Source organism: Aquila chrysaetos, chromosome 12 (assembly GCF_900496995.4).
Source record: "Aquila chrysaetos chrysaetos chromosome 12, bAquChr1.4, whole genome shotgun sequence".
Taxonomy (NCBI): Eukaryota; Metazoa; Chordata; class Aves; order Accipitriformes; family Accipitridae; genus Aquila; species Aquila chrysaetos.
The window spans coordinates 12,412,558-12,429,710 of NC_044015.1; the positions used below are offsets into that span (position 1 = coordinate 12,412,558).

Genomic DNA, 17,153 nt, shown 5'->3' on the forward strand with positions numbered 1-17,153 from the left:
CCCAAGTTCCTACGTGCTCTCCCACCCATGGCAGGACAGCTGCACCTTTGTTTGAAGATGGACATGTTGCTGGCACATTGTTTAAAAGCCCCTTGGGAAGGGCTATCTGAACAATTTTTCTGACTTGCTAACACTTCTTGTGTGTGTCTAAAGACAGCTGTGGAAATTAATTGCCCTGGTGAATTTGGTCTCATCCGTACCCATAGATCGACCAGTCTTATATGAGTCAAAACACTGAAGACCTCTGTGCAAAAACTTCTATAAATAGGCCTCATTACCAGAGAGGATGAGTGCCACAGACCTTACTGCCTCTAGCTAAAATTGTGGATTTTCAGAAAATCCAGATAATAGGAAATCTGTATTTGAACATTCCAGTTCAGATTTTGTATCTGTACATACTGCAGACTGCTGCACTGGGTCTCTTGCTGTGCTTTGCAGCAGAAAGCTCAAAACCAGCTGATGTTTAATTGCTTAGATGATGATTTTTCTTAATTACGATCAAAGCAAGATACCTCTTTAATATTACCTATTCTAACCTGCCATGCTAGCTGATAAAAAGTGAGTATTTCAATATCCAGTTTAAACTGTGTGCCCCTCTGAACAATAATTGTCATTAATGAAGCTATTCACACTCATTATTGCAGCATGAAGGAGGCTAAAATGATCATCAAACAACAGGAATGCCAAGAGAGACGGCATATTGTATACCCCCTTAACAAATGCAATGGCAACAAGTCCAGTGTTCATGTAAGTAGCAGCACAGCTCATTTCTGTACCGCTTATGTAACCACATGGAAAAGTCTGTGTTTGCGAAGAGCAGGGAAACGTTTCTCCAGCTCCTGGTGGGACTTTGGTCAGATGTGATAACCAGACAGTGAGAATTTTCCACCTCCCAGAACTGATGGAGTAGTTTGCTCTGCTGAGACACCAGTGGTTTACAGCTCCCTTCTGCGTCTTGGCTAATTCTGCAAACTGGGACTCGCTGATTTTTGGACGCAGCAGCAGCATTACCGCATTAAACTGTTCAGAGAGCCAAGGAACTGCAGTCAGGATGTTTTATGATGTGTAAAAACTGAATATGTCATTCCTCAAAACAAACTGAGCACCCCTATTGCAATCCAATAAATGTCTTTCTCCCATATGGGCTTTTCTTACAATAAATTTATTACTTTTATTGTTAATAATAGTGAAGGGGTATATTGACTGTGGACAAAGTGCTTTACCAAAGCAAGCTAAACCACTAAGAGCAATTGAAGCTTGTTGGCTGACATTTCATAAAAGGCTGAGGCCCAAAACCACAGATGAACAAGTGTTAAAACAGAATCCAGAATTCTGAGCTCACACAGCACGTGTTTTAATTAAAGAAATCCATTTCTGACATAACGCCCATCGTCTGACTACCAAAACTCGGAAGTAATCCATCCCAGCTTCATCTGTTTCCTGCAGCACTCACATCTGCATATATGTTCCTGAGCTGGAGAGCTGCTTATAGTTTGGTAAAAGATTCTGCATTCAGTGAATATTGTTTTCCATATGGTCCCTGAATTCTTCCTGCAGGTAACTATAATTGATATTAAAGCAATCTGGCATCCAACGATGGCTGTATTTATAAGAGATGGTCATGTAGAGGCCCATAAGTAGGAAGGTAGCCTTGCCTGGCTCTTGCCTACCTCAATAACTGCAGCTTTGGTGAAATGTCTCTTCCCAACACAAGTCACTAACAACCTGATATACTTTTTAGTTCCCTCCTACAAGACAGCAGGGCCCATTGAATACCTCCTCAAATCTTCAAAAACCACATGCTGACTTTGGTTAAAGAGTGGGGAAGGGAGGAGGACAGTCACTGGAAGGAAATGAAGATGACCAAGGAGTTGAGTTTGGTGGTCTTTCACTGATGGGGAGAATGTTTGTCACTTACTATAATTTTTGGAATATGACAAATTAGTAGAAACTGCATTTAGTTTTATGTGATCTCAAAATATCTCCTTGCTTCATCATCTATTTGGTGGAAAGCTGGCTCAGGTGAACACAGTGCCAAAACATTTTTTTTTTGTAGCTCTTTCTTGTATAGTGTTTTCCTTAGATGGCATTTTCCTGGGACAAGAAAAATCTCTGTACAGATATCAGTGAAGGGCCTTCCTTCTTGTGATGCTACAAATAGATAGTAGGAGGTGGGTAAAGCTGAAAAATATTCGGAATTTTAAGTGTCTTATCTTTGGTTTTAGCAGTCTCAAAAGATGGTGCTTCCACCACTTAGTATTTCCACCGGACACTGCTACCCTCAACAGAACAGATTTCACGCTAAGAAATGCAAATTACATTTTTCCCAATTTTCTTATCCTTCCAAGTCATCCCCCTCTCACCTTGGCATCTGTTTCTTTCAAATATACTTAGATTGTTGTTTTCCTCTGCTTTCCATTATACATGATCTTTAATTTAAAAAAAAAAAAATCTAGCTGAATTTTTTTTTAAATTTAGGTTGTTTAAAACAAAAGCTGGTAAAGAAGAAAATACACAACCCCAAACCAGAGGGAAGCTGCTGAAAGAAAAGGCTGCCATTTTTAAAAACTGTGGTGTCTTAACCATCTAAATACATAGGACATTTCCATCTCCTGTACTGGTACTTCAAAGAAAGCTATTGCACGCTGCCAGCCACCAAAGGATTTGGGGTGAAGGCTGCTGGAGAAAATCAGGGAATAAGAGACGTTCCTGCAGTCAAGGAATCATTCCGCCAACCTCCCAACACCACATTTAGGGGATGCCTATCAAATAAAAATAAATGAGCATGACAAAGAACGATTTCCCTTTCTAAGAGTGATCTTTGTAGCACAGGTTTCTTGCAATAGCATTTTTTCTAGTATTTCTGGTAATACCTGCCTGGGATTTATTTGCTGTGGGTAGGGACTACGGTGATTACTGTCTGTTGCTCATATAGTTTCTGTTTAATGATAAGCAACTTTCTACTGTGGGGTGTATGAGTAATACCACACAGAGGATTATCGACAGGGCACAGCGAATGGCTAAGAGAGGGCAAGACCATCCGATCTTCATGTTGTTATATGGCAAAAAGCGACCAGCTGAGGTCCCAGCGCACTTTAAGAGCTGTTGCTTGTAAGATACTACAGAAAGTTGGTAAGAAAGGCCATGGCCATCAACTCCAAAAAATAAGGTTTTGAAAATTTCTGTCTGCAAAAAAAAGAGCAAATGGTCCCAACCCAAAGGGGACGGCAGGTAAGAAAATGAGGGTGAATCCATCTGCTCGAACCTGGGAGATGAGGAGAGCTCAGGAACTGGATCTCAGGGAAAGACAGTTTGCCCAGGGCTTATAATACAGCTATGGCACCTCTGGAAATGATCTTCTGACTAAAAGGACACACTGTTTACTTTTACAAAATGGAGTCCTGTCATATTATTATCCAAATCGAGAATGAAGTGAAGTGTAATGCCCTGGGTCTGAGAAGCATCAGCCTCACAGCTCTGATGTTTTCCTAAGAGCACTGTACTATCGTATTATTCATAGATCATGTGGTATGAAGCTGCTAACCACTAACAGAAGCTAGATGAGGTAATTTCCAAACAGGATACAACCCTGCAATAATATGCTGTATTTATAGCAAATAAAGTTTTGCAGTGCAAATTTCCTCCGAGACCATCAAACCAACATTCAGAGGGTTTAACTATTTGCTTTAAAGCTGTTCAAAGCAGCACGAGACAGATTACAAGGAACTTCCCTCTGCTGGGACCAGCAGCTTTATGTTTCATAGTCGAAAACATGAGTGCACCGCATAAACACACAGAAAGAATCACAATATCATTTATCTCTGACAATTTCCAAGCGCTTTGCAAACCAGCTACTGTATTCCTGGTGCAGGTGAGAATTTTTCTGCTGCTGAACTTTGAAGCTGGAGCCTGACTACAACCTTACACCTGCACAACTGAGTATCTTCATGGCTCCTAAAATAGGCTTGGGTGGTGGGCGCAAAGCAGTGGCTCTTCTGCACCACCCCATGCTTGGTAATACATAAGAAAAGGAGAATCAGCCCAAGGCGTGGAGGTGAGAGAGGTAGGAAGACTGTAATCGCAATTAGAATTTTAGCACATTAATCATCTTGGTGTTTCAGAATGAATGTAACTCCTACAGACTGAAAATCCTAACTACAGTACAGGCAAGCAGGCTTACCAGAAAAGCAAAAGCCACGCTGACTGAAAGAACTGATGTTGTAGAGCAAAAACATTCCAGAAAGAAGAAAAATAGTCTTATTTTAAGCAAAATATTCTAAATTATACAAAAAAATTCTAAATTGTGTCCTAAAACCTTTCATGGGTTTCATAGCACCCCACAAGCCTCATCAAAGATATTTATAGCAAAATGGTTTTGAATGTTATGATAGCATTAATATTTCTATGGAAGTTTACACATCAGTTTTGAAAAGTCCATTTGGACCTCAGATGTCTCTCTGGTGAAAGACCAGCCATGGTCTCAGCCACCTATGTGGATTATAGGAGATCTGATCTTATTAACCATAAAGTGATTTAATTAATTAAAGTGCAGCAGCTGCAGTGAGAGGAGCCAAGACACAAGTCCCAGGTTTGAGTCAGGCAGGCGAAGGGCTGAATACTCTGTCTCCATTCATACCTTTTCCCACCACAAATTATCATGCAAACCTTCAGAAAGGTCTTGCTTTCATCCCAATGCAGAAGGACATTTTTCCTTAACGTCAAAAAAAGCAGTTTCCTCCTCAGTTTTACTTTAATTGGTCCTTCTGCACGTCATCTGAAAAAGGCAACAAGAAAACCCTTCTCTTCAGCTGCCTCCTCCGGAGAAGAAAAGCCACCCTGTTTGCAACACAAAGATTCAGAAATCTTTCCAAAGTCCTATTTGGACTCGTGACAGCTGCTTTGCTATGTACACGGAGATATATATCCTTCAGCTTAAGTATTTAATGTCATCTTGTCAGCCTTTATCAACGCTTCAGTAATTATTTTGAATTATAGTCCAAGAGTTGGTAAGCCCTACATGTACTATATACATGTAACATAGGAAAGCTAGAAATAATTACAAGAAAAACACCTGCCAGCTAAACTTAGAGTTGAAAAAGGAAATGTGGACACAGCTAATGGCAACCCTAAAAGCCAGAGATGGAGACAAAAAATCCAAAGCTGTCCCAGTTGTCCTGACGCAGCCAAGCTGTGACAGAATGCCCTGCATGAGCTTAAAAGTACATTTTGTATTTCTCTCTTGCCTAATGTATTTCTTTATTGTACTTCTTTAATGTATTTATTTCTCTAAATTTTTTTTTTGTTACTTAGGGCAAAATTGGAGATGACAGGATATGGTTTTGAAAGTCCCTTAGCTTCCTGTGTCAGGAGGGTGATTATCAAGATAAGGATGTGAAATGAAACCAGATGAAAGAAAATAAAATCATGAAGTGAAACTCCGCATCTCCCAGAATTAGCTAGCTGTATGTTCCTTCTCGTCACACAGACTTCCCTCTATCCCAGCACCAAGTGGTTGGGCTTCTTCACTTTTAACAGCAAATATTAAGTGAAACACAATAGCTGGTAACCTCATATAGGAAACAAGATGACCTCCTAAAATAACAAAAAATTAAATAAGCGTTCAGAAGAAACTTCTAGTGTGATTTTCAGGACATACAAATGTAAAGGATTAAAAACTGGAGAATAGGAAATATTAGAGCACTCTGAATATTTTGAGCATTTCCCTCATTATCGCCAATTTGGGACTGACAGTGCTTCCCCATTGTGGGTTAGGTGGCCATTTCAGCAGCAAATTTCCCCCAAAATTTGAGGTGTGCAGTTCTCACCATTTCAATAAGAAAATGGGGGTGGAGAGGGAACCAGAGTAAGTCCAAGCTGTGGATGGAAGTGGAGGGATCATGCAGATAAAGGCAAACCAATGAATTGCATGCTACAGCCCACATCTGAACTGGGAGTAGTGGATTAGGAAATTGGAGGAAAAAATGAAGCCATTTCCTTGCACACTCCACTTCAACCCAAGCACAGCTTCTTTAAAAACCTGAGAAGTTTTTAAAACTAAGTACTACATAAAATCCTCCACTGATGAAGGTCTGGCCTCAACAGACGCTTGAGAAGAACAGGCTCTCTGGAAGTAACAGTGAACAGTCAGCAGGTCCTCCCTATCAACCTAAGGAAAACTCAGTTGAGGCAAAACTTGGGCAAGGAAAGCTAAAAAATAATATTACCGGCAGAAAATTCTCCTTCTTGCTGCCCTTTCTGTCAGGACGTTGATACAAAAGTGGCATTAGGATATATATTTTTTGTCACATGTTATTCTCCTGAATTAATTATGAATCATCAAAATTAAAACAAATATAGTAATACATTTTATACATTGATGTAATGTAGGATCTTTAGATATAAACAATTCTAATGTGGTCAACAATACTTATTATTTACTAAAGCCAATAAGGCCACATTTAGTACACTGTAAATGCGTCCCAGCTAAGATCAGATCAGAAAGCAGGAATTCTCCAGTAACCCTTGAAACTGCATTTTTTACAACAGCTATCTTTTGTCTTGACACATTTACCATTTGAAACATTTATTTTTCAGTTTTACTAAAACAGTGAAGGCTACATAATCTCCCTGGGAAAATACAGCAAATGTCCTACAGCATAAGGAACAGACTAGCAAAGCAAACATTGAAAATTTAATTTTGTAACCCTGTACCCAGTGAACTGTACATTCTTCTCTGTATGTGGAATTATTTTCATCAAAAGTCATCACTAGGTTGTATTACTCTACCATATTTTACTATTGACTCCTCTGTATTTGTTGGCTTGCTCTTCTTCTGCAAAGAACATTTTTTGGCTGACCCATGTTATATATCTAGAGACCTCCCCTCAACATTATCTTTCTATATGCACATTTATGCCATTGAACTAATTTAAGTCACCCTTTCATTTACATATTCATTGATCAAAGCCAAAAAGCTTTGAAATCAGCAAATATGCCCATTATAATGTTTTATATCCTATGCCTAGGTAATAAATTCAATGAGAAATGAATCGTGGTATTTCAGAGCTGCACACAATGTTCTTTAATGCAGCCCACTGAAGCCCTTAATTACAAAGCTGTTGGTAAAGAATGGACAGTTTGGAGGGCAGGAAGGTTTTTGATGGAGCTTTTGAGATAATGGCCAACATTAGATAGTAGCACCTCTTTATTGGGTATGCAAATTTACAGTCACCTTTTTTATCCTGGGAGCAGAGTTACACAGTCGTTAATTTTCTCAGGAGAAGGGTCATACACTGAATGATGAAAAGCAATTTTGAAATGTATTTGACTCAAACTCAGCCAGAAAAGGGACTCAAATGCAAGTACGGATTATGTTATAGTTGCCAAATCTGGTAGCCCAATAGCTGGAGCTCTCATTACATCCTGCCGCACCTGCCCCCACTGATAGCAGGTCCAGACCTATGTTCCCCCCAGCAGTAACTCTCAGACCCCCATGTCTCTTTGGTAGCTGGCTCAGACCTATGGTCCCTCCAGTACTGGTCCCAGCCCTATGGCATCTCTGGTCGCTGGCTCCCACACCTCTTCTCCTACTTGCCAGATAGTACAGATTGAAATTTGCTAGTGACTGAAGCCCATGTACACACATGGCTGGTGGAAGCTTGTTAGGAAAGCACTCTGCTCTCACCAGATGATGGCCCTGCACCTCTGGGCCCCTGTGCTCTCTGGTCCCTTCTCCCATTGCTGGCACGGGAACCTCCCACACGCATCTCTCCACGTGCTAGCACCTCAAACCTGTGGAGTCCCCATGACCCCGGGGCTCCTTCTCTACTTGCTGGCACTTAGGACCCCAACACACACACCAGAGAGCACCCTCACCCTGGAAAATAGTTAGAAGTGGAGTTTAGTAAGAAGACAGGACAGACATGCATGGGACAAGCATACTGACCAGCCTCCTTTTTACACCCAACTGATCCAATTTATCCCTTTTTTCCCTCTGTTATCCCACATATGTTCCTCTCCAATCCACTTTGATCCTTCCCTTTTCCCAGCTTTGGTCCTTCCCCTAAACATCCCATAATAAATCTTGCATATTCCAACAGTCTCCTGGAAAACTTCCCATAATACGCTTTACGCAATCTCCAAATGCTCTTCCCCTCCATCCCATAACGAGTCCCTTACCCACTTAGGCAACAACAGCCCTGCCAATGGCAAGGCAGTCAGGGAGAGCTCCTGGTGGCCCACCTGGGTGGGTTTCATGGCGGGACCGTGAGCTGAGCCTCCTCCCCTGAGCGCTGGGGCAGCCACATCGGGGTCCCCTCGGCACCCGTCGGTTTGTTGGGGTTCCTCTGTTGCTCCCTGGGCACTTGTAGTTTCATTCATTAGCCCTTAATCACACAACCTCACAGCTTAAAACCCCAAAAAGCATTTGATCCCCTCCCCAAATCCTGAGGCGTCACAAAAGCCAACTTACAAAGCGCAAACCAGGAGCTGCCTAGATGAGCCACTGAACTGGGATGATTTCTGTATGCATATTAATCAGTCAATCAACTTTCAGAGTGAGGGTAATTCGGAGAATCTCAGTGTACGCGTCTGATTGTACTAGAATATTTTCAAAGCCATGACCAGTCAGGTTCTGATTGGCTTAGGTTCATTTTAAAGGTTTTAAATATGCCTTATTTGAACTGTACTCAAGCAGGATGCAAAAGATCTACATATTCCATTGATAATGAAGGAAATCATTGTCCCCTTGAACTGCAATCCCTTATCAATTAGTATAAAGGATAAACACAACAGGAAAATTTGGGGTCCAGGGGAGAAGAACCCGCAATCTGTATATCTGAATCATATTTACAAGCGGTGATCACTAAATCCAAACACTTCTATAGTTATTCTCCTGACCATGAGTTCTGACCAGAAAACCCAGAAACACAGGCTGGACTGGTTATTTATAACAGAGGGACTCTAAAGAGAGGAAATAGCTGAATGTCAGGGCGGCTCCCATCGCAAGACCACATGCTGATTCACGCCAGTTTTCTGTTCAGCAAGAGACCATATTTAATTCTGCTTCCTGGGAGAAAACAGACTTTAACCAAAGACTCCTCCAAGTTTTTGCCTAAAGCCCAGTGTGATACATTCCTTTGCAGAAGTGGTAGATTATAGAAAAGACAGAAAGGCAACTTCTGATCAGACATTACATCTGTCTTTCTCCTGCCCTTGCCAAATCTGCCCTGGCAAAAGCTAACTCGGCACTTTTTAGAGAGGTCGGGCAAGTGCTGCCTTGGCCGCTGCTCCTTATCCCACTAAATTATATTCCACAACTGAACTCGAAGGAATTTTTGCATTTCTTCTCTCTTTTCAATTTTTTTAAAATAAAAAAGCCAATTTTTATATCACAAGCCTTATTACCCATAGTATTACTGCACGTGCCTGTAACTTTGTTGGATTGTTCAGACACCTGTTTTTTGTAGGCAAAATTGTTTGCAAATAAGGCTTTAAAAAGTATTAATAAAGTAACATCTTTCAGTCATGTGAGCATGAATATAAATTAGTATGAAGTCCTTGAAAAAAAACCCTGAAGAAGCTCACTTCAAGGGCAGAGTTAAGGTTACTGGGGTGCTTGTCAGGGATCATTTTTCCGCTTGCAGCACCTAGGTTTCTAGGAGATGGTATAACTCCAAGAAATCCAGAAAATATGGGCTCCCGTTTCCCTAGCTGTAAAAAACAGTTAATTTTTACCAGTGCAACAGCAGGTCTTAATCCAGACTGTCTTTACCTACCAATCAGTCTGTTTAGCAGAAATAATGTGACAGAAAGGATGAGCCTTGACAAAGGCACTGCGGTGTCACTAAGCATCTTTTGTCAGATAAAAACTTCACCACAGAAAAAGCTGAGTGGGATAAATCCTGAAATAGTTGCATAAATGAGCAATAGCTGAACCATATGAAAAATAATAAAACACAGACATGCAGGCATTGGAGATGGAAAAGACCTATTAAGTCATCTAGTCCGAACTTCTGCCAATTCAGAATTGGCCCCTAGAGTGCTGTGCTGAACTTTAAGAAAAAAAAAGGTTGCCAAAAGGTTTGTCAGGCCTGTTACACTTGCTCCAGAAGAGAGAAATGAAAAACCCCAAAGCTAATGAACGGGCTTCAAGTCATGAGGGACTGACAGTGCCAGGAAAACTTGACTGTACCCCCATCTCCTTACCAAATCCCAGTGAGGAGCAAAGGGGTGGCTGTCCAAAGTCCGGAGCGCTTTCATACTGTATGACTGCTGCAACTAAAACCAGGCTAATCAGAACCAAAAATCACAGAGGCAGGTTTTGCCCTTGGGCATGCTATGGGAATTTAGATTCCTCTGGCTGCTATGTAGAGAATATTTATTGAGACTCAAGCTATTTGGAAGTGCTGAGTGAAGGCATGTTCCTTCTAGACTGATACCTCCAACCTATGTTAATCATGAAACAGTCTTTACAGTCCCTGCAACTGGGTATTTGCCTACCAGGGTGTTTTAGCCCTCAGCCTCTCCACACCTACACTGATTTGCATTGGAGCTACTCGCTCTGGTTTGTACAAGGCTGTCAGAGCTAGAAAGGCGTGCTGTGTCTCACCACTTTCCGCATGGCTTGGAAATGAGCTGGAGAGGAGGACCACCAAGTGTCAGGGGAGTGTATGCCACCTGGCTAGCACAGGGACTGAGAATCCTGCATGTCCTGCAAAGAAGGTGCCTGCCACCAGCTGTCACTGAGCACCACGCACATCTTAGGAAACTGCCTAGAAATACAGTAATGTGTGTTTTCATCATGGGAATGGAGTCCTAAAGGAGACCAGGTATGCCTTTGGAAGTGGAGGCTAGCAAAAAGAGATGGCAGTTGAGAAGGATCCGGGGACGACAGTGTGAGACAGCTGTCTGAGGGTAATGAGGTGAAGGTGATGTTGAGGAGCCAAAAGTGACAGCTAAAAGAGATACACTGGGAGCCACTTCTGTAAGTAAAAGGGACTGTTCACACACTGCACTCTCAATTCATTTATCTACAAGCATGGGCTTCAGGCCCAAGTAGCTGAGATTGCTGGAGAAGTTCCTGAGTGTTTCCATCTCCCACCAAGGGCAGCGGGAGCAGATGGCACTTGAAAGCAACACTAAAGGCATGGAATAGCCTGGACACCAGAGGGGGAAGCAGGTCAGCTTCATGGAAAAAGAGAAAAGTCATCTGAAAAACAGGAAAGCATTTCTTTTTCTGAAGCATCCAACTCATAAATGGTCTTCCAATTTCATGGGAGCAAGGTTGTTTTTACAATCCTAGCAAGTCACAAGTTTTTGGTTTCTTTCTTAAGTTTTCTAGTCTAACATACTCAGAAAGTGAGATTTAAAGTTCAACCTTGTGCAAATAATCAATACCGTCTCTTACACACCATTCATGTCCCATCTACAACGCTTAACCATGGCTGGGGCTTGAGCTGCCATCTAAACACCCACAGAAAACATCAAATGTTTGACCATTGATGATATATGTATAACATTACAGAAATGTAGTGGGACACTACATTCCCTCTACGTTGTACGAACCTGGTCTACTGTATCTATGATGCGTTTGTCAAGCTTGCAAACACAGGTGAGAGTTTGCCATGCCATATTTAGTAAAAATCTCTTATGATTTTGTATGATGATACTGGATTTAGATCAGCTGACAGAGAGGGGAATGCCACTTTCAAAGCAATTCCCATGTTTTCTACCCAAGTTTACTACACTGCAGCTCAAATCCCACCTAACTTCGCTCCCACCAAAGTAAGAAGGGGTATGTTAACGCATTCCTCAAGGCACTGCAAGCCAAGCATCTTTCATAAGTGACTTGCATTTTTCTACAGCTTTTTTACTATAATAGCTATTTAAATTTTTACCGGGGTGAATGATGTACAGGAAGAGGTCATTTCTGAACTCACCGTGGTTTGAGTGCCTCACGCAGTCGCCCAGCACAGCGCTGAACTGCCTCTGAGCTTCTGGCTCTGGGAAGCAATAGTAGCTGTGCCGGGTGAAGGGCTGCCACAGGTAAACCGGGAACTCCCTCGGCAGCTGAACGAAGGCTTGAGCGACCTCCTTCTCACTCGACCCTACACAAAAAACACATCTCCATTTGAAATCTGCAGATTTCTTGGGGGTGGTGGCTCTTTCTCTCTGCTATGACAGAGAGAACAGACCTCTGCTAGCAGGGAAGCATGAGACGTGAAAACATCAGGTCTCCTTCTTGATCCAAGCAGTTTGGCACAGAGGGCAGGGGGACACAGCTGGGATGGGCAAACGCAGCAGGCACCAACAACATCTCTACTTTATACCACCCCAGCAACTTGATGTCCTCTTGTTTTGTATTCAAGGTGGCCATAAACTACCCATTTTTGGTAAAATTTCAAAGAAACTATTTCATTGGATTGTAGCTGCTAGGGAAAAGGTTTTCATGGCAAATAAGTAAGTGGGCAGCTCTGTTCTCTTCCACATAGAGGCCATATAGGAGTATATGGTCTTCCATACAGCAACAACCTGCATTAAAACATGTAGGAACAGCAGCAATTTCCCTGTCTCCAGCATTTTCAAACACAACTGCAAGATGGCCTGATGAACTGTCACTTCAAGCCATTGAAGGTGAAGCAAAGAAAGCATTGAAGATCTCCAGTTTCCACCTGCCCTGAGTCACTGTGCACAGAGGATGCTGTCTCAGTGCCATGCATCGAGAGACCAGCCGCAAGAGGTTCATCTCAGAGGGTCTTCAGCATCGCACAGAAGGGGAGAAGGGCCATAAAAGACTAACTCAGCCACTCTTTGTGAAGGGACAGCCATGGGAAGCCCGCAAGTGGCCTTGGGCTGCTCCATGTTGCTCAAGCCCAACTCCCGCGGAGCTGTGGTGACACACAGAGGACACCTCCAGGCACCGCTGCCCCATGCTACCCTCTGACCACACTACACCTTGGGAAAGGGGTGTAAGGGGGACACCTCCCAACAGTCATAACTTTAAGTGGTATGAGACAGGACTTTAAAAAAAAATCCTTGTCTACATGTTGCCCTTATCCCTTTCCTTACGTGGCATCCCATTTTCCAAATCTGACTCTGCAACATGAGATCTGCTCCCTTAAAGCTCAAATTTTCTCTGTCTTTGTGGAGTGGGGGCAGGCAGGACCACAGCGGTTCCCATCCCAGAAACAACAAATTCAGCAGCAGCAACTTTCCTGCCCTCTCTGTGGGACTTATTATGAACTGTGAGTCAACACAGGCAGCTGGCATCTAAAAATGGAAACAAATAAACCAGGAATATTAACAAAGCCCGGGAACAATGGTGGTGTGGTTCCTGCCCTGTTTCTGCACAGCTTCCAGTGGCTTTGTGCCGGGATGCTGGAAAAAAAAAGGGAGCCAGCATGTCTCTGAAAGTTAGCTTATAGCATCTTCTGTGTTCGTCCACTCTGGAGCTGTGCTTTGACTTAGGAAAAGGGCTGCGTGCATCTTCTGTTGCCCCGTTTTAAAGTCTAGCCTGAAAGCCTGCCCAGAAGAGGTCTGTGTAAGGAACAGAGCCTGGGGTTTGGCAGTTCAGCTTCGAGCAGGGCTTACCAACAGGATCTGGAAAATGTTTATCAGACAGCAAATTGTAATCTTCTTCTGAAGTCAGTACTTTGCCTCCTGCAGGAAGAACTTGATATTTAGGGCTGGCTCCTTTCTGGTAGGCCTGGAAAATCAAGAGAGAGGGAGTCAAGTAGAGATTTAGGGAGAGGGAAAACATAAAATACACAACTCATTGACAAAGCTAATGCATGGGGATATTCCCCAAAGGGAAAATTTTTTTGTCAGGCTGAATTTTGGATATATTCCCTAGGTACGTCAAATCTAAAACATGGTTAAATGTAAAAAAACATATTTAAAAATATCCTCTCAGTGCTTATCAGCCACAGCCATGGTGAAAAGTCAGGGACAGAAGAGAGGGGAAAGGGATTGGATTTTCTTCTAAGCTCTGTTTGTTTGATTTGTCAGCCAGGACTAGTTTGACTATGGCAGCTGCCAAAGGAAAAGGTTCACTGTAGTCAGCTTGGAGCCACCCAAAACCTGCTACTTAAAATCCAACTGCAGAAGCACGGGGACGTATTACAATGACACAGATAAGAAGCTTTCTGTGATAGGCAAAGGAAGGTTCAAAGCGCTGTTAAAATGATTTGTTTGTTCTTGCAAACATATATGGCCAACACTTGGTTGTACCCTCAGCCATCCCCTGGAGCTTCCAGCCAGCCCTGCAAGGCTGGAGCTGCCTCGCCGAGGACAAGGTTTCATCCAGTATTGCTAAAAGAAAGGCAGCAGCAGCGGCAAATTCACTTGATACCCAGTTTATTTGGGAGCGTAGAAGAACGTAAGAGGAAGAAGCATTTACCTCTTTAGTCTCAAAGCAATCCACAGTGTAGTCGTTTTTTATAACAACATATCTGTCCTTCCACTTCTTCAGATCCTCAGCAAAATGAAGCAGTTCTGCTTCGTATAAGACTGTCCCAGCTTCCACCAGAGGCTACAAAGACAATTTTTGAGATTTGAAATGACTCTGGATTACTGACCATTTTGAATCTTTTATTTCTACACTTCTATAAGGCTGCTACGAGGGCTTTGGAATCTTCAAATGCAATTTGGAGTCATAAACATATCTCTGATTCGGGCAGATACTACATAAACAATCAAATTCTTGTAGCCTGAGGTGAGGAGGCAACAGAAGAGCTCTGCCTTCCACAAATACTTCCAGATTTCTGAGACAGTGATGTTCTTATTTACCTTTCAGTTGGGATGCTGAATGCAAGATGACTTGTAGTTCATCGTCTCCTATTTTCCACTACGTACTAAAAACATTCATTGATGCAGCAAAGAGTTTTATTATAAAATAGTAAATTATTTCTCATTTCTTTGTAACACTTTTGCATCTGTGCTCTTGTAACTGATATACATCTGTCTGAAAGACACGGCTCTTCTATTATGCCACCTTTTACATCCTACGTCATTGCCTTACCCTACTCATTTCAAGAGCATTGGAAACCTGTGATTTCCAATATGGCCAAAAAATTTAGAGTTCTGTCTTCTTAATATTGAAGGCTGGTTCTCTGCATTTACCTCTAATAAAGAGACTTTTGTCTCTTTTTTTGTCTCTCCTTCTCTAATAAAAACCAGCTCTCCATAGCTCACTTCATGGAGGGGATTATTGCCATCTTCTTTATGGAACCCTGTAGCCATGGCTGAAAGGGTTAATTAAGTTTCCTAGATAAATTTCTGCCCTGAATGTATGATCTCTGTCCCAAGATTCTTGCAAAACCTTGCAATCAGCAGGAAGCAACTAGTTTTGCCCAAGTGTCCAGCTCTACCTTGATGAAAGGCATGCTTTGTACCAGAAACTTGTGTCATGGTTCTTCTTGTGCTACAATGAGACAACCAAACAAGACCAAAACAAAGATGAGTTTTCAAAAATACACTTTAAACCTGCACCCAAATGCAACTTTTCCACCTAAAACCTAGCTGAACCAAATCCAACATCTGCATTTGCAAATCTATTGTGTACACTTGGGTTATATATAAAAAAAGTACAGGCGTAAAATATCCTAGATACACATTTATTATGTATTCAACTATACAATATAATAAGCTGAAAGAACACTCTTGTACTGTGCTGTGCAGAAACATTTAAATAACTTTAAAAATACTTTGGGTTTGATTTGTAGAAGCTCTGAGTATCTGTACCGCCTATTAACTTTACTTGAGGGCATTCAACACTGGGAAAAACAAGAAAACCGAGCCCAGTCAGTAGCTGATACACTTCCAGCTCATGCTTTTCATACATTACGACTACTAAATGTGTGGTTTAAATAGTTAATGCGTTAATTATTTCATGCAGAAGAGCAGAGCTGGATGGCAGCTTGAGGATGGGGAAGGGCTTACATGCCCTCCTACCTTGGTTTTCAGGAACCGAGACTGGGAATCCCGGTGCTGCTCCAGCTCATCCTGCACGTGCTTGCAGAAAGCCACGGCATACTGGCGTCTGTAGTGTGGGCTGAAGTTTTTGATGACAGCCTCTGTTTTTCCTGAAGCAGAAATAGAGATTTAATTGTATTTAATGTAGATGGGTTCAAAAACTGTAATGCAGAACCAAGGCAGTTATCACCAGCAACCCAAAATATTGCCTAACCATACCAACGGCCACTTGCTGCACAGCATATCAGGAAACCCTTGGAGATGCATTCAGCTGTTGTGATAATCAAGTGCAGAGGGAATTTGTCCAGGAAAACACTGGGGTTTGGATGTCGTTTTTCCTTCTAAGAATGGGCAAAACATACCCCAAATCCATTTCTCCAAGAAAAGATGCTATCTGCCTCTCCCTGGGACTTACTACCACAGAGCTGTGGGTGTTCGAGAGCTGATAAGGTTTTCAAAGAAACAGACAAGTGTTACCGGCTGATGTTTAGCCGTATTAGCCAATTTTATCACATAGTGAGATTGTTAAAGCTGACTCAAAGCTCCTACAAAGGTTATTTTCTAGATGTGGGCACTGTAGTCTCTTCTTTGTTTTAATGTAAACAGATACTCAGTCATGCTGCAATAAACACTAATCTTGTATTGTCTTGCTATAATCAAGATCTCATCCATAGCAATAACAGCAATAAACACACTGACAGTCTCATTTCTGAGAATCTCAAAGTAATTTACAAGTAATTAACTCATTAACCCCATCAAAGAAATAATAATACTTTACAGACAACAGGGAAGCGAAGCTAAAAGTTAAAGCCGTGTGCATATATGTGACTCAAAGAGTCTGTGGCAATGCAAAAACCAAAACCTGGACTATGGTCTAGATAGCATCCCAACCATCCTGGATACTGGAGAGACCCCTTTCTTCCTTGTATTAAGGAGCCCCATGACAAAGGTTTTTTTCTCAGCATAAAACAGAGAAATGTAATTTCACACCTCAAGCAATTGTGATGCTTTCAAAATTTTATTTTGTTCTGCTTGGGGAAAAAAATACCAAATTTTCTGTATAAGACAAAAAAATGGTAGTACCCAAACAGAGATTCCTTGAACCCTTTACACACAGGGACTCCTAAAGCAGGACTGGCATTCAGCGCTGCTGAATGGCCAAACAGGGGAACCAGCAAGAA

The 17,153-nt window shown here is 42.0% G+C and overlaps 1 protein-coding gene across 3 annotated transcripts in view; it reads right to left on the minus strand.

The window, feature by feature from the left end:
• NIBAN1 (niban apoptosis regulator 1) overlaps positions 1 to 17,153 on the minus strand; it is a 70,273-nt gene that overhangs the window by 22,938 nt on the left and 30,182 nt on the right. For all 3 annotated transcript variants that reach the window (XM_030033158.2, XM_030033156.2, XM_030033157.2), the window contains exons 2-5: positions 15,952 to 16,082; positions 14,399 to 14,530; positions 13,591 to 13,705; positions 11,940 to 12,107 (exon numbers count right to left, since the gene is read on the minus strand). In XM_030033158.2, coding sequence (XP_029889018.1) covers positions 11,940 to 12,107; positions 13,591 to 13,705; positions 14,399 to 14,530; positions 15,952 to 16,082 — 546 coding nt within the window. The remainder of the gene's footprint in view (positions 1 to 11,939; positions 12,108 to 13,590; positions 13,706 to 14,398; positions 14,531 to 15,951; positions 16,083 to 17,153) is intronic.